Genomic DNA, 17,769 nt, shown 5'->3' with positions numbered 1-17,769 from the left:
CCCCGAAGGTGAGGCGCGGCGCGCGGTGGGGCGGGGCGGGACGGGGCCGGGCCGAGCCGGAGGCCGCAGCCCGCTCGGCCGCCGCGGCCCGGCCCCTGAGGCGGCGGGGCGGCTCGGCCCCGCGGGGTGCGGGGCGGAGCGCGCGTCGCCGGGGTTCGGAGCGCGCCTGGCGGAAGCGGCTCCCGGGCTGCGGCGTCCCGGCCGCGAGCCGGGAAACCGGCTCCGGAGGCTCCGCGGTGGCCGGCGTGACCGGCTCCTACCAGACAGCTGGCGCACGAGCTAGTGCGTGAACTTAGTTTGGTAACTAGACCAGCACGCGGCCCCGCAGGTTTTACTGCGAAACTCTCTTTGTGAGTTGAAATGTTGTAGTCGGTGCGGTTTCCCGGAGGTAAGGGGACCGCGTGTTCAGCCGGAGGCGACTGGAGGGCCGCCAGCTGCGCGGCGCCGCGCGGGTGCGCGGCCGGGGGCTTGGGGCGGAAGGTGGGGCGCGGGGGAAGCGGCCGCGGGGGGCGCGCCCCTGCGGCGCGGACTGCGGGCGGTCCCTAACGCTCCCCGCTCCGCCGCGCACCTGTGCGTGGAAGGGGCCGCAGGCGCGGGCTCCCTCGTGCTCCCGGTGCCCTGCCGAGCACTGCTGATGGCACGTGCCGAGCACTGCCTGTGAAACTCCGGTTTCCGCTTTTCTGGAGGACTTTGCATGTTTCACCTCTTTGGAGTGTTTCAGCTTTTTTTTTTTTAAATTTATTTGAGAGAGAGAGAGAGAGAGAGAAACAGCACGAGAGGGGAGAGGGTCAGAGGGAGAAGCAGGCTCCCCGCCGAGCCGGGAGCCCGATGCGGGGCTCGATCCCGGGACTCCAGGATCGTGACCTGAGCCGAAGGCAGTCGCCCAACCGACTGAGCCACCCAGGCGCCCAGTGTTTCCACTTTTTAGCCAAGGGAAATATACTTAAATCGACGTAAAACTCCTTAACATGCTCAGTCGCAAGTAAAACAAAAAAATAAAATACGTGAATTTGCTTAAAGGGAGTTGTTCCTGAAATACTGAATATGAAATGTCTCAATTGTGAGTCTTACTGTTAAATGTAAATGTTTGGAGAATACATTTATTCTTCTCCATCTCATACCTGGTTGCCTTTCTTAAGAGGAATATACAGAGTTCTTTAATTGAATGATTATATTATACAGGAACTAAAAAAGGACAAAATGCCATATATTTTACTGTTTGGGAAAGAATCTGAGTAAATTCCTAGTAGCTGGAGCCATTTGAGACTTTCTGATTATCGTCACAGTTGTATTAACTTTTGTAGGGCCCTTAATTATTTGCTAGGCCTTGCTCTAAGTGCTTCCCATGTATTTAGCTCGTTTAATCCTTGCATCAGCCACACCATCCAGGCGGTACTATCATCTCAATTTTACAGATAAGGAGAGGCTCCCACAGCTTCCCTCAGCTAGTGGAGGACAGTGCCCAGTAAGATCTAAGTCCAGTTTTGGCACGCATGACCAATATAACTTATTACCTCTTTGTATTCTTCCACAGGATTGCATTCTTTTTAATATGTAGCAAGAGCACCATGGTATTTAACAAAATTGTATTCATCTTACAAAGCTACATGTCCTTGATTTTTTTAAAAGTTATTTTTTGTAAGTCTTATAGTCATTAAGCCTTAGCTAATATGTGAATAAATCCATTTCCTAACATCTGATGCCTCATTCATGTTCTGAATGGAATGGTCCAACTTAGAGTCTTGATATTACTGTCTCATCACAGATAATGTCACCTAAAAATGCTTAAGCCTCTCCTCTTTTGGTGGAGATGTGTGTGTGTTGCTGTATAGATTGATAACTCTTATTAGGGAATATTCTCGTTAAATTTTTGCAATGTAAGAAAAAAATTAACAGGATTGGTAATGTGTGTTTAGTCCTTGTATGCCCTTTTTTCACGGAAATAGAAGTATATAAGAGCCCATTAGAATAGTTCTGTCAACCAGCTATGAGTTGAGTTAAACACTAAATGATCCATACATTTTTTTCCCTAGCTGAGGTAGGAGGGTTTGCTTTAATTTTAGAGTGTTGCAGCAATTTTATGTGTTTTTAATGCACAGGGCATTTTAACTGCAGTCGGTAAAAAAGCAAAAGTAGATTTAGATTTACAGGTTAATTAAAAATTTTCTTATTTTGATTGTACTGAAGATCACTTTTTTTTTTAGTTTTCTTCCAGGTCTTGCCATACCAAATTCTTGCCATGCCAAAACCAAATACCTGTTAATTATAATAGAAAGTTAACATTGTATAATCAATTGTCCTTAAAAAGCCTTTAAGTGGAGCCTTTTAGCAAGTCTGGGAAGATACATAATCATTCTTTCCTTATTTTTTTATTGTTTCTCTTCTTATTTTTCGAATTTTTTAAATGTATAGGATGATAATGAAGATAATTCAAATGATGGGACCCAACCATCCAAAAGGAGGCGAATGGGCTCAGGAGATAGCTCTAGGAGTTGTGAGACTTCAAGTCAAGATCTTGGGTACTGTCATTTCATTGCTTAATAGTAGTTTTTGTGGTATGTTTCTCTCCTCTGCGATACCTCCCTCCTCCCCGGCCCCTGCACTGGCAAAGGCAGTTACTAGATATTGTAGAATATTTTTGTCATGTTTTACATAGGACACCAACATTGCTTTTGTTACTCAGTGCAACTAAAACATGTTTTTATTGGATAAAATACACATATAAAATTCACCATTGTAGTGATGTTTGGTGTGTCACTCAGTGGCACAGTTTTGTCCAGTGTCCTTCAGCTGCCACCTGCACCCTTCTCTGTTGCTTCACCCCTGCACTGAAACGTCCTAGCCAGGAAGCAGTAACAGTTGCCGCTTCTCTCTTTCCCCAGCCCCTGGCAGCCACCATCCCCTTGCTGACATTTTGGATTTGCTTGTCCAGTGCACCTCGTGTAGATGGAATCATACAGTATTTGTCCTTTTATGTCTGGCTTCTTGGAAGTTCATCCATGTTGTAGCATGTGTCCGAATTTCCTTTCTCTTTAGGGCTAACTGAGCTCCGTTGCGTGGATAGACCACCTCTTGTTGGTCCTTTCACCCATGACGGACACTAGGGTTGTTTCCCACTTTGGGCTGTTGTGAACAGTGCTGCGGTGAACGTTGGTGTGTAAATATGTGTTCAGTCCCTGTTTTCAGTCCCTTTGGGCGTATCCCTTGGAGAGGAGCAGCTGGATCGTAGAGTAGTTCTGTGTTTAGCACTTTGAGGACCTACCAAACTGCTTTCCCCAGCGGACACATCATTTTCTGTTCCTACCAGCAGTGCAGTTTCCTTTGCCATTGGTTATGTCCCGGTTGTTCTGATAAGAACCATCCTAAGAGATGTGAGGTGGCATCTCACTCTCGGTTCCATTTGAATTTCCGTAGTGACCAGTGATGTTGACCATCCTGTCAGTGCTTATTTGTGAATCTTTGGGGGAAATGTCTATTCAGGTGTTTTTGCCATTTTTAAATTGGGTTGTTTGTTTTGTTGTTGTTGAGTAGTGGAGTTTTTTATGCATTCTGGATATTGATCCCTTATCAGATACAGGATCTGCAGTTCTTTCTTCCTATTCTGTGGGTTGCCTTTTCACTCTGTTGAACAGTCCTAAAATGCACAAAATTTTTAATTTTGCTGAAGTTGAAATTACCTATTTTTCTTTTGTTGCTCATGCTTTTGGTGTCGTCTAGAACCCAATGCCAAATCTGAGATCAGGAAGAGTTACTCCTGTGTTTTTTTCTAAGAGTTTTCTGGTTTGGTTTTTGTACTGAGGTTGTTGATCTATTTTTGAATGTGATAGGAGGTAAGGGTCCAATTTCATACTTTTGCATTTGGATATCTAATTTCCCAGCACTATTTTTGAGAAAACTACTTTTTGTTTGTTACTTTTAATTGGATGCATAAAATAGTGTCACGTTCTTGCCTCTATTGTCCAGTGATGACTTTTAGAGGTTGAGTTGGCCAGGCCCAGAGATCTGTCGTTTGCTCTTCAGGATTGGGATTGGTCCACGGTACACTGGAACCATCAAACCAGGTCTGTTCTGTGCTTCTGGCCTGTGGAGTCTATGAGAACAAACAGTTATGGTTTATAGTTCAGCTCTTTGAGAAACACGTTTTTGGAGTTCTGCTTTCTTAGCTGTTTGACTCACTGAACAGCAGGTGGGAAACGAGTTGGTGACTTTGTACTTTGGGCGGATGAAATAGCAGTATGGGTGTGAAGCTCAAGAGAGGGAATTCAGAAAGAATATCACCACCGTTTTGTTTTGGCCTTATAGATCTCTTAACACTACAGAATTCCTTTATTGCTGACAGTTGTGAGTCTCGGTTCTTTGGGGTGTGTTCCAGTGTCCTGTTCTGTTTGGTATCACACGCTTGCTTCCTTTCCCTCTGCCTGTTTGTGATGTTCTTGGACGCACAAGACGGTAGGAACTTGTATGTATGGCAGAGTCAGAAGACTGAATGAGAATTTAAATAATTAAAGTAGTTCTCCAAATTCCTAAAAATGAAACTCCTCAAAAATAAATCCTTAAAAATGATTAAAGCTTAATAAAAGCCACATTTAAGGCATAATACATATTTCTGTGCTTAGCTTTAGCTACTATCCAGCAGAAAATTTGATAGAGTACAAATGGCCACCTGATGAAACAGGAGAATACTATATGCTTCAAGAACAAGTCAGTGAATATTTGGGTGTGACCTCCTTTAAACGGAAATATCCAGGTATTAAGTCTTAGTTTATGTAACAGATTAAATCTAACTTTTAACTAAATAGTAATTCTTTTTGATAGGTTATCAACTTCTGAATATTTGAGTATGGAATATTTGTAATGTACTGTATATTCTTCTGCCGGCTGATTTTCCTTTCTGCTGTCACCCAACGTTTCTCTCCACTCTCCGTTTGCTCTTATGCCTTATAAATGGACTTAAAAGCAGAATGTGGAAGGTGAATTTCCTGGGGAAAGTCTTAGAAAAAGTCATGTTATGGCCAAAAGCAGCAGGAGTTTGATTCTTTCCCATTGCTTGCTGGCCTGAGCGAGGGAGGCAGCTGCATGGGGCTGTGTCTCCATTTGAGAAAAGCTGTCTGTGCAACTAAGTTACTATTCTTGCTTTGGGTTATTCTGTTTTCAACTTTAATTTAGCTTTTATTCCTTGAATTTGTAAGATTATTTGTGTGGTCTCTTTAGTAATCTTTGGAATATATAACACATAGTACTTTTTTAAGTCCATGAAGAATTTAACTTTTTAAAAAAATCTTAAGAAGGTTTTTAAGTTTTTAAAAGTTTTACAAATGCATAATGTTATAAATGTAAAAGACTATTTTTAATAGTCTTTTGTTCTTTTTTTTGGAGATTTAGAGCGACGAGATTTGTCCCATAAGGAGAAACTCTACCTGCGGGAGCTGAATGTCATCACAGAGACGCAGTGCACTCTAGGTAACAGAGGCTTTGAATGGGAATTCTGAAAGCTAGATGTTTATGAGGTGATATTGGATGGGTATTTGTCCTTTTTCCTAAGTATTTTACAAAATTAATGAGATAGATTGAATTATTTAAATGCTAAATTGTTTATTTTTGGTTTTTGTTAAAAGATAAAGGAGAATGACATAACAATATTTCACAGAAGTGTCCGTGTGTGTGGTGTGCCAAATTTGTATAGTAGTTTTAAAAAGTATTGTCTTTATCTCTTATAAGGCACATTTTGCTCTGTTTTTAGTTCTGTAGCCTTATCTCCATGCTTTGTTTCCAGTTTTTCTTCAATTAAACAATGCGCCGTGGCACTTTTTAACATAAAACCATGGGTGTTCATCACAACAGTTGATATGATCGGATGCTCTGAGTTTTGAAAATTGCCTGTGTGACTTGTATGTGCGTGCTGATGCTTCTCTTGGAATTTAAATGGACTCTTTGTAATATTTCTAGTGTATTGAATTTGAAGACTAAGTACTGCAATATATTGAAAAACTCTTGTTTTTGTCTAGTATCTTTCCTTAGTTGAGGATATTAGATTAAGGATAATCCTTAATCCTCAATGGCCTAAGTTAGTATGCATCATTATTTAGCCATTGTTTTTAGTAAAGGGAAAAATGTTTATAGTACATTGAATCTTAAAAAAAAATGTGGTTCAAAAATTGATTTGTTTTCCTTTGCAACTTTGATGAGCTTTTTTTAAAAAATTGTTTGACTTTATATTATGAATATTGTTTTTTATTATTTTCAAATATATTACAGTATTCTCCCTTGACTACTGGAAAATTTTAAATGTAGAGTAAAGGAAAAGCAAATTTTGAAAAGTAGTTTTGTTCACTTAGCCTTAAAAGAGCTTTTTTTTTTAACTATTTTTTTGGTCTAAAATAGGTTTAACAGCATTGCGCAGTGATGAAGTGATTGATTTAATGATAAAAGAATATCCAGCCAAACATGCTGAATATTCTGTTATTTTACAAGAAAAAGAACGTCAGCGAATTACAGATCATTATAAAGAGTATTCTGTAAGTATTGAGGTGATTGGCATCTCTTATTTGGTTTGGGGAGAATGACATTTTGTAAAGTTGTATGTGACTTCCAACTATAATATTTTTATTTCAGCAAATGCAACAACAGAATACTCAGAAGGTTGAAGCCAGCAAAGTGCCTGAGTACATTAAGAAAGCTGCCAAAAAAGCAGCTGAATTTAACAGCAACTTAAACCGGGAACGTATGGAAGAAAGAAGAGCTTATTTTGACTTGCAGACACACGTAGGGCTGCTTAACTTTATTAGTTCCTGAACCTCACTTTGTGCTTGTTAGGGTAGAGTGCTCAGCGCCTCCTTTATTTAGCCGTTGTTTTTTTTTTTTTTTTTTTCTGCTGGCAGTGTGTCCTTTTCTGCCCCAGGACTTAAGATATAATTTTTAACGATATGCCAGTAATACTCAGCTCACTTCTGTGTGTGTGTGTGTGTGTGTGTGTGAGTGAGGGAGGTGTCTTTTGCTCTGTAGTTGACTTTTGCTTGTCCCAAGGGTTGTTTTAAGAAATTTCCATCTTAATTCACTTGATACTCACAGTTGCCATATGAGGTTGAAGCTAGTATTCTTCTCATTTCATAGATGAGGATGCCGTATGTGTTGCCCAGGTCCCCTTGCTCGTCAGCGGTGGGCAGAAGCACGCTACGTTTCCCTCAGCACTGATGGCTGTGGCAAAGAGCCAGACACAGTCCCCATGTACAGCCAGAAACACCCTCCTGTCCCCTCGGGTTCTAGTTCCTAATGTCTCCTGTGTTTCTAGCCTTTGGCGGGGAGGAGCACAGTGGAGAACAAATCCTAAAACCTTGATTCCTAGCGTGGAATCAGTTTTGTATTTCTCTTCATGTTAACCCAGGTTATCCAGGTGCCTCAAGGGAAGTACAGAGTGTTACCGACAGAGCGAACCAAGGTCAGTTCTTACCCAGTGGCCCTCATCCCCGGACAGTTCCAGGAATATTACAAAAGGTATTCATTGGTTTTATGACCATTACTATTGGGTATTGCTGAGGGACTTGAGAGTCTGGCATACTTGCCTCCAAAGAGTTTGGCATGTGTCCGTATCCTCTCTGACTTCTGCGGCTCTGCACACAGAACAACCCCCTTCAGGCAGTGCTTGAACGTCTGCTGTCTGCTGACAAGGCCCAGGCTGCCTGTCTCCCCACCCCCCTGCTTGTGTTTCTGTGGGTAGGCGTCAGAGGTTCTAAAGCACCCCAGGCCTCAATCTCTACGTGTGTCACTTGAAAGCTTATTGGGAATGCAGACTCCCGGGCACAACCCAGACCTGCTCCCTCGGGAAGCACGGACTTATTCCGCAGAGGAGATGAAGGAAGGAGCAGAGAGGCTGCCGGGCGGCCACGGCCACCTGCTTGTTCCAGCCACACCGCCGGCCTGGCTGCTGCTTCCACGCAGGGTGGCAAGAGGGCTGCTTACCTCTGAGTCCCAGCCGGGATGTAACTGAAAACCAGGCTAACAGGGTCATTTTATTTGAAAATCTCAGCTTTTACTTCAGCCTTAAACCTTATGTTCTTGAGGAAAGAGACTGTTCTTTAAGGAATAGTATTTAAAATAGACTATAGGATCCTACTATTTGAAAGCCAAATTTAAATCATGGGTTAGCAGATTTTAATTTCACTTTTGGGTCAGCAAATTATTAAAAGTGACATGCCAGGGTACCAATCCCTTTGCTTTTTGCTGTCTTAGTTGAGGGAGATGCAGATCCAGTGCCCACTCCCAAACTCAGGTTTCAGGGTGTGGACAGGGTGTGACATGGGAGAGGGCTGGCCTGTGGCTGGGAATGGCCAGTGTCCTGTGGTGTGGATGCCATCTGATTCAGGGTCAGGGGCTGCTGATCTCTCATTTCAGACACAATAGATGATTGATTTGGTTTCTTAAACAATGTCATGGACCACGTGCTGCCGTGCATTGCAAGTGTCAATTGATAAAATCCTCACATCCGTCTGTGAGGTGGACGTATCATCATACTTATTGTGCATGTGAAGCAGCAGTGGACCCAGAAGCAGTGATAACTTAGGGAGTGAGGGGTGGGGCACTCAGGGGGCGTGGGTTTTGTGCACAGTCCTTAATTGCCACAATTCCACTTTAGTCTGCTGACTTTTTTTTTTTCCTCTTTTTGGGTTGAAGATGAAGGAGAGAGACAAATCTTTTGATAATAAGAATCAAATGTGTATATTAAACTCATAGCCTGGTGCAAAAAATGTTTAGGCTTTTTATTTATTACTTTTCCTTACTTGATACAAAATGAAAACTTACTTGTTACATCTGTAATCATTTTCCAAAGTACTTGGGGTTAATTGAGAAGATTAAGGCTATGTTTGAAGCTCATGGATTAGATCATTCATATTAATCAAAAGACAACTGACAGTCATCTCTCTGAACCTCAGGTACTCACCAGATGAGCTGCGGTATCTGCCGTTAAACACCGCACTTTATGAGCCCCCTCTGGATCCTGAGCTCCCGGCCCTAGACAGCGATGGCGATTCAGATGATGCCGAGGATGGTCAAGGCGATGAGAAACGGAAACATAAAGGCACTTCGGTAGGAACATTGATCTTTACTAGGAGGTGTCTCCTTCCCTTTGAGTTTTTGCTAATTGCTTTCCCAGATGTTGAATTGAACTTGTATCACCATCCTCTTTTTGAAAAAGGACAGTTGCACATAATTTCCTGAATGCTTTCATCAAGAATATTATTTATTGTGTGCATTGGTGTAGACAGGCTGTGGATGGCCTTTGGTAAGTTTTATTTTTAAAGTTGCCTTTAAAGTTATCACAGGCAGGTTAGGAAAGGGCACCGGACGTGAGTTTACAATCCTATATTGAACTGTCTTGGTTTTGGGAGCACATTAACTTGTGTTCCTATTGCTTAATTTTTTTTTTTTTTTTTAATATTTTACTTATTTATTTGAGAGAGACAGATATAGCAACAGAGAGCACAAGCGGGGAGGAGAGGGAGAAGCAGGGTCCTCACTGAGCAGGGATTCCCCACACAGGGCTTGATCCCAGGACCTTGAGATCTGAGCCAAAGGCAGATGCTTCACTGACTGAGCCACCCAGGGGCCCATCCTATTGCTTAATTAATAATTTAGATTTCCTATAGGAAAATGTGAAGGTGACTGGTATGTTGTGCTATTAGGTAGGTTTTCTTGTATGACTTTTTTTTTTTTTTTTTTTTTAAAGCAAAATGCAGTTGCATGACTGGGGAGTGTTGGTGTGCTTGGTGGAAGTGAAGGAGAACAAAACCACGATGTCAGAGGATTCTGATCTGATTTAGCGTGGTGCACTGAGCAGCCAGACTGAACCTGAGAATGTGCTACCATTCGATGTGCAGTAAATCTTTTGTCACCAGCACCTTCTAAAACATTTAATGATACATGTTACATAAGCTAAGATGCTATTCAAGTATTAAAGGATGGTACCACTTTTCTCCTGTCTTACTGGCGAAAGGGTTGCGGTGGTGTGAACAGGGTGTGTTGACTTTCCCTCACTCTGCTTGTCAGTACAAATTAATCCAACATTTCAGGAGAGTATTTAACAGTAAAACCAAGATTTTTGACTTCCACAGAATTTGACCTAGCAAATATATTAGAATTTACCTGAAGGACAATAATTAGGACAAAAAGTGGCCATTGGAGTGTTAACTGAATTTTTTTTATAATGGAAATTAGGAATAATTTTAATGTTCACAGTAAGTGATATATTACATTTACATGACAGAAATGAAATTCAAAGAATATTAAATGATGTGATAAAATGCACATAATACTTAAAACAATTGAAAAACACATGCATACACAGTGTAATCCAGTTGTGTGTGTGTGTGTGTTTTTAAGATCATGTTTAAGATTTATTTATTTTAGAGGAGTCGGGGAGGGGCAGACGGAGAGGGAGAGAGAATCTTAGACTCTGCACTGAGCCTGGAGCCCGATGCGGGGCTCGATCTCACGACCCTGAGATCATGACCTCAGCGGAAACCAGGAGTCGATCACTTAACTGACTGAATCACCCAGGTGCCCCACCCGTTTTGTGTTCTAAAAAAATGAGGGGTATGTGTAGATAGGTGTGTGTATGAATGTGTGAATGTGTGACTCTGGGTATTTATATGCAGACACACACCTGGAAAAAATTAAAAGGAGATGCATTTATGTTCCCAGTAGTTGTCTCAGAATGTTTATCAAAGTAGTTATGGATAACCTAATTTTTTCAGTTATTAATTTTCATAATTTATATGAACATAGCATTTTTATTTTAATTAGAAAATTTTAAATAAAAAAATGAAGAATTAAATATTCAGATATCGACCTCCTAAACTTTGAACATCTAAAATATGTCAGATACTGTCGTAAAGGCTCAGCGATACTGGTGCTTGCATGGAATACAAGTGAGTGCTTGAAGAACTCTAATGACATTTATTACTCAGTAAAAAATACCCACCCTTATTTAAGACAGTTTATTTTTTGAGCAGTTTTTTGTCTGAAACAAACAATGCCCCCCGTGACGCGGCACAATGGTGTCGAAGCACCGAAGCAGACAGTTCTGGTCGTGTTACGTCAGAGAACGGTGGATTAAGGTACTAGCTGGTGTAAATGGAATTAGCTCTATGATTTCATGTATTTATAGCACAGGTAGGTGATTTTTAACATGACTTCTTTTAGTCGGCACTGGAAAAAGTTTTCTTATATTTACAGTTATGTTTTTATTTTTACATTGATGGAACTTTAAAACTTTTTACAAATCACACTCAAGTCTGTGTGAATTCCAAGGGATCTTTGTTTGTGCTTTTGACCTCCAGGACAGCTCCTCCGGCAACGTGTCTGAAGGGGAAGGCCTTCCTGACAGCCAGGAGGAGCCTTTCCAGGGAAGACAGAGATCCAAGGACAAAGCTGCTACTCCAAGAAAAGATGCTTCCAAACGTTCTGTACTGTCCAAGTCAGTCCCTGGGTACAAGGTAGAAGAAAAAAGCCCCTGACTCCGCTTCCTTCCTGACCAGCCTCTCTCCCCGAGATAGTTTAACTTTGACTTTCAAAGTTGTGGAGCTCTGCCTGCTGCACTTCACTAGCTGTTCTGTGGTGTGTGCCCTCTGTCAGCTTCCTTCTTTTTTGCTTTATTTTCCTGGTGGCTTTTCTGTCACTCTTGCCTATGGTTCAGCTCCTGTTTTCTGTAGATGTACAATTTATAAGAAAATCTTTTTTTGTTTTTTAAACAATAACCAGGCAAGTATGGGTTTTTAAAAATTCATTTCATAGGCAGAACTTTATATTTTGTTTCTTTGGAGTAAAGATCCTAATTATCTGATATTTACAATATCCTAGTATTTAGTATAGCTGAACATGCTAAGCTGTAAAGGATGGGTGGATAGACTCTTAGAATAAGCTGCCTCTCCTGGAGAAAGATCTGGGTTTAATCTAAAGATTATTCGATCCATTGGCCGAATTCAGCTAACTCTGTGATAGAAAATAGTAAAACCTGTTATTTACATTATGTGATTTTTAGCTTAACCTTGGCAAATAGCCTCTATGACTCTATGACCAGGATTTAAGCATTATTTAGTGATGTAATCTGGGTTTTATATATATATATATATATATATATATATATATATATATACACACTTGTGAACTTCTGGTCTGGCTCTTCTCAGAGTAAGGTAGTATGTTATCAGCAATATTATTGTTATCGTCCTCCCCTTCCGAGGGCTAGGTGAGATGGGGGTTTAGGAATGTCCTGGAGGGGGTGAAATCAGCCGCATCGTTTTATGTTCTGGATGGTGATAGTAAAATAGACCATTCATCTGGTCTGGAGTATATCTGAATATGCCTTTAACTGTGGTTATGAAGGTGTTTTGAAGGAACGTTTTAGAGTAAGGTGATGGAGCAGTTTTGCTGAATGGAATTGTTAAAAGCATCTTGTTGTGGGTCAGGACTGTGGTCACAGTGGACGATCTAGAGGAACAGGTGCACGCGGGCTGCCAGCCAGCTTCCCTTCCTCAGCCGGACCCTTCTAGCAATCTGCTTACCTTTCTTTTCCTGAAGTAAACAAAGCAACTTAACAAATTAGTGTTTAATTTAATCCGATTTACTCTGAAAACGCCATTACATAATCAGTTTAAAAATCCGTGTTTCTTCAGCCTATGGCAAGCAGGTCTTCGGCTTCGTTTGGCAGGGGTTGGCTTCAACAGGCTGCAGCTGTGTGTTTTTCGTACTTGTTTTTACAGATAGCTTACCTGGTTTTTTAAACTCAAGGTCTAAATTAACGCTTAATAACTGAAAGCAGATGAAGTCCAAAGACTAAGCCTCGGACAGCTAGCCGGGGTGTGGTGCCAAGTGTGCTGCCTCCGGGGGGAGTCGCCGTTCAGAGCACAGTGTCAGCATTAAGGAGACCTTTCCTAATAAGCCTGCATTCGTCGTGGGTTCAGAGGAGCGGACGGTGACGCAGATGTTTTAATAGAGGCCGAAAATGAATTATTCCACAGTATCGTTGATCTAATCTAGAGGAAATCCTATAGATTGACCTGAATTGGTATTACTCAAGGGAGCGTAATATGCAAAGTACACATTTTATAATTTCTGTGAACATTTTTAGTACCTAAAAATGTTTCAGGTATTTCAAAGTTTGGAACAACCGGTATCTAGACTTAATACATTAATGTGAACATGTTTATTAAAAGTAACCTCTGTATGAAAAATATTAATAAGCCAAGATGTGCCTAAATATTAGGGTACTTCAAGCTGAAGGTCATAGATATAAATATGTTGGAGTTAAGAAAAGTGATGACGTATCTGATGTCTTGCTTAATAAGATTCACTAGTGCTTGCCCTTAATTTGTAGGACAGTATTGTTTAGGTTACATTAACCTGCAATTAAAGCATAATTGTTAGGATTCAGGCCTACGTGACAAGTTTATAATTAAAATCTATACTATATTAGTGCTACCGTGAAAGTCTCACTTATCTTTGGTTGTTTCTCAAGCAGGAAAGTCAGTGTATTGTGAGCCTTTTATTTGAGATGCTGAGAACCATTAGGATGAGTATTTTAATTTTCTTATCAGTAGTGAAACTTTGATGTTGTTGCACTTACTAGAAGTAGAACTGACTGTCAGACATAGGGTTCTGTTCCATCAGTCTTCGTGGGAGTTCTGCACACTGTTCCTTCCTCCTCCATCAGAGGAGTCTCCTTCAGAGACTAGTTTCCCAACTGGCAGTCCTGGGTGTGAGCAGGGTGGCTTCTCAGAGAGCTCAGAGTGCTTGAGTGAACAAAGAATTGCCATAGGAAATGCTACAAAGCTCTGTCTCTCTCTCTTTCTCTCTCTCTCCTCCACCCCGTCACTCCCTCTTTTCATCAAGATGAAGACTATTGGGTAAGAAACATTTTAAATGGCTTAACAAAATATTATGATTTTAAGCTTAGAAGTAAACCTAGAATTTTCTTGGTGTCCCTTTTTTTATCATAGGTGTTTAATGTATATTTTAATGGCTGTAGAACTTGAATTGCTCTAGAATGTGAATGACGAGCCTTGTGTTTGATTCCTTTTTGACTTTTGTAAAGGGTTTCCTATGAGGAGTTCTTTTAGAATTTAATACTATGTAGTTACTTCCCTGACTTTAGTGAAAGATACTCGAATACTTGGTATATGCCAGTATCTAACTTCGACTACAAGTATTAAATAAGTCTTCTACGTTCAGTGCAGGTGCCGTAACCAAGAGTTCTTATTTGGTGTATTGAGAGGTAGCTTTCTGCTGTATATTATAGCAGTTACAGATGTGGTCATCACTGGATCAGAACTCGGATCATAGAAGTGCACTTCTAGCTCTTTTGTATTTAGGTGTAGGAAGCACAGTGAGAACCTCCTGCTTAGAACGTAGCAGCAACAACGGAGGGTAACTGCACTGCAAGATGCACACGGTGTGAGCCTTGACACTATCCTTTTGTTGGGGGAGCAGGGTATGCAGATACACAGGAGATGTAGAATAGTGAACGGTAAAGCTTTATATGTATGTTTTAACTTCCATGGTATTTATTATTTTGTAGAGACATTTGTGATTGTTTAGAGTTACTGTTATTATATTTATGTATAAGGTTGACTTTTTTTTTAAATAAATAAGCCAAAAATTATTTTTGAATGCCTCTGTCATCTTTTGCAAAGAAAGACAATTTAAGACATACAAAATTTAAAGAATTAAGAACAAATTGTTTAGGCCTAACAGGTTTTGAAGGTGGCAGTGAGACATTTCAAAGCTGGAATGCTATATACAAAGTTGGGAGTTTCCTTTAGGCTCCTCTTTGGGTTAGTAACTTAGGAGAGGGAAATAGAGGATGTATTTGGCTGGGTTGGAATAAAACAGAAATACCACAATCCTGCTGAAGAGAATCTCCCCGCAGGTCATGTATACACGTACGCCCCTGCCCCATCTCCTACTTGGCCCATGCTTGCTCTTCTTTTTCTGCCACCATTACTTACGTATTCAAGTAGCATGAATGAACATCATCTTATTATGGTCAAAGCTGTGATGTTTGTATGTTCTCCCTCCCCTGATAATCGTAGGTGCTGTGAATCTTTTCTTCTTTGTCCTTTTCCATGTGTTGCTAAGTGTTTTTTAAAGCCCAAATACTTTCATTGGATTGAGCAAAGCTTTAATCTGAAAAATGAATGGTACTCAAGAATATGAGGGTGTCTATAATTTTTTAAGTGATGTTTTTTTTTTTTGCTCGTCTGAAAACTTACTTTCCTCTTCTATGTTTTCTATCTCTTATGGAATGCTTTTCCCCTAAGCACAGGCTCTTTTATTATTAGATATGCAAAGGGAATAATAGCTTGGTTTCCAGAAACATTTATGCACATGACAATGTATGGATGAGACATCTTTCAATTAAAAATGTTAAAACATATTGATTCTTGTAACTTGGATTTTATAGATCTGTTTTTACAACTTTGGAAAATAATCGGTTTTTAAACAAAACCAGTATATAAGCTGCTTAACACGGAGCCTTCCATTTTTCAGTAAGCCTGACTAGACATGTGATGGTCATTCGGTACTTGGATTTTCTCTTCCAGTTAATAGTGCAATTTGACATTGTAGTCTTCCCTTCCAGTTCGTTATACAGACCTTACTGTGCACGTAGGGAGTGTAGAATGTTACACTTAATCCTGACATGAGATCACGCTGTTGACAGAATTTTTAAACAAAATCTAAGGCTTTAGTCAGTAGGCCATCATATGTTGAAAGCTGGCTTTCTCAAGTGAGGTCTTTCAAAAAGGTCCTCATGAGCAAGTTACCAAAAGTAAAGATAAGGCAGTAACAATTCCTTATGAACCCATAGTAAGTTCTTCTGGCATGAATTTATAGCCCTCTTCTACCCTTCCAGCCAAAGGTCATTCCAAATGCTCTATGTGGAATTTGTCTGAAGGGTAAGGAGTCCAACAAGAAAGGGAAGGCTGAATCACTTATACACTGCTCCCAGTGTGAGAACAGTGGTAAGTACTAACGTGTCTTCTTAACATTTTAACCGCCCTATTTGCCTCAAAAACGAGGCGTTTTCGTTGTCAGACCTGAATCAAAGAATCACCTCATATATAGGGTAACGTGTGAGGCATAGAAAAGCAGCCCATGTATTTTCCTCTACTTCTTGTATTTTCATTTCTTTGGTGATTAAACACTGTAGCCATTCTCGAGAACTCCAAGCAAACTAGCATTTTATTATGCCATATTAAGTTCAAACTTCTGTTGTGAAATACTAATGCTGGTTTTGGTTTAGGCCATCCTTCTTGCCTGGATATGACCATGGAGCTTGTTTCTATGATTAAGACCTACCCATGGCAGTGTATGGAATGTAAAACTTGCATTATATGTGGACAACCCCACCACGAAGAAGAAATGATGTTCTGTGATGTGTGTGACAGAGGTTATCATACTTTTTGTGTGGGCCTTGGTGCTATTCCATCAGGTAAAGACTGAAAAAAAGGAGGAACATGATCTTTGAGTGGAGGGACTCTCCTAGCCTTTTTTTTAAAGGCTCTGCATAAACACCTTAAGGATCCTTCTGTTCATAAGAAGTGACCAAAGCTGTGATTATCCAGATAACATCCGCCTGCTTTTCATCCCTAGGTAATCCAACTAAAGGACAAATGGGATGTCAGAGTGCCCCATCCAAGTATTGGAAGTAGAGTTCAATGTAGAGTGAACTCATGTCTTCCTACTGAAAAACTAAAGCAAGAGCATCAATTTGTTTCAAAGCCTTGATTTTATTTTTATATCATCTATTCAGAAACTTAACAAAAATGACTGCTATGCCTTTATAAATATTAAACCAGATTTCTATAAAATGAGGCAGCATGACAATTCCAGGTAACTTTGGAATGAACACAGAGTTGAAGAATAAATCACAGTACTTGGACTAAAATATTACACATAATTGTGTAAATCTGAACTTATTTGCATAGTTAACACTGTATAATACTTTTATAAAATATATGCCAAGAACGAAGTTTCCTGGGAATCATTAAGAAGCAGGCAACTTGAAGTTCTGTAGTTAATTCAGATGGAGTACATGGCACAGTTTATCACTGATCAGTTTTAAATGCTGTGTCTGGTACACCAGGCCTTGGGAGCTGCCACTGAGCAGCAGCGAAAAGGGCTGGAAAATAAGCCAAGCCCTCTAACAGGTTTTATATGAGGTTTGCAGTATTGAACTCTGCAAGTAGGATAGTGTTTAGGTTTCAGAAAAGACTGTAATAATTTTTTAAAATCCGTATCATTGTATAGAATCGCTCCTCCCACCCCACCCCCCATTGGTACTGAATTTCATATGGTATTGATTACACTGATGAAGGGAAGTTTACATTTTTCTCCTTAAGAAACTCATTAGTGTCCTACACATCACAAATCCACAGAAAAGTATCATTAGCGATAGCTAAGGAAGGAGAGCCAAATGGGTTTAAAATTCAGTCCTAAAGAATTAAATTTCGTACTATTATTAACTAACAATTTTTCTCCTAGGTCGCTGGATTTGTGACTGTTGTCAGCGAGCCCCCCCAACACCCAGGAAAGTGGGCAGAAGGGGGAAAAACAGCAAAGAGGGATAAAATATGGATTTAAATGAAATATTTGGTGCCAACTTATTTACATTCTCAATTTTATGCCAATAAAAGATTCTGAAATTAACTATGTGCTTAAAATCTGCAAGTTGATTTATTTGTTATAAGCCACTTTTACCCTTGAAACCAATTACAA

At 40.3% G+C, this 17,769-nt stretch overlaps 1 protein-coding gene across 2 annotated transcripts; it reads left to right on the top strand.

Annotated features, from left to right (window-relative positions):
* Positions 1–183: 183 nt before the first annotated feature.
* On the top strand, positions 184–17,700 carry LOC118001824 (PHD finger protein 10-like). Of its 2 annotated transcripts, none has more exons than XM_034991969.1 (12): positions 184–388; positions 2,413–2,519; positions 4,617–4,747; positions 5,383–5,460; positions 6,382–6,515; positions 6,613–6,762; positions 7,382–7,491; positions 8,928–9,081; positions 11,334–11,489; positions 15,905–16,013; positions 16,295–16,483; positions 17,536–17,700. In XM_034991969.1, the coding sequence occupies exons 2-12, from the start codon at positions 2,467–2,469 to the stop codon at positions 17,619–17,621; spliced, it is 1,350 nt and encodes a 449-aa protein (XP_034847860.1). In that variant the 5' UTR covers positions 184–388; positions 2,413–2,466; the 3' UTR covers positions 17,622–17,700. The 2 variants fall into 2 exon arrangements, with proteins under 2 accessions (XP_034847860.1, XP_034847859.1); XM_034991968.1 differs by having other exon boundaries at positions 185–388; positions 5,377–5,460.
* Positions 17,701–17,769: the final 69 nt, after the last annotated feature.

This window comes from Mirounga leonina, unplaced genomic scaffold (genome assembly GCF_011800145.1).
Source record: "Mirounga leonina isolate KUSES-001 unplaced genomic scaffold, KU_Mleo_1.0 Mir_54, whole genome shotgun sequence".
NCBI classification, from domain to species: Eukaryota; Metazoa; Chordata; class Mammalia; order Carnivora; family Phocidae; genus Mirounga; species Mirounga leonina.
This window is presented reverse-complemented; position numbering and strand designations above follow the sequence as displayed.

Excerpts from the sequence above, each read along its gene's own strand:
- LOC118001824 (XM_034991968.1), top strand. The coding sequence starts at position 2,467 with ATGGGCTCAGGAGATAGCTCTAGGAGTTGTGAGACTTCAAGTCAAGAT. Across the intron at positions 7,492-8,927 it reads TTCCAGGAATATTACAAAAG|GTACTCACCAGATGAGCTGC; the intron begins GTATTCATTGGT and ends TCTGAACCTCAG. Across the intron at positions 16,484-17,535 it reads CCTTGGTGCTATTCCATCAG|GTCGCTGGATTTGTGACTGT; the intron begins GTAAAGACTGAA and ends TTTTTCTCCTAG.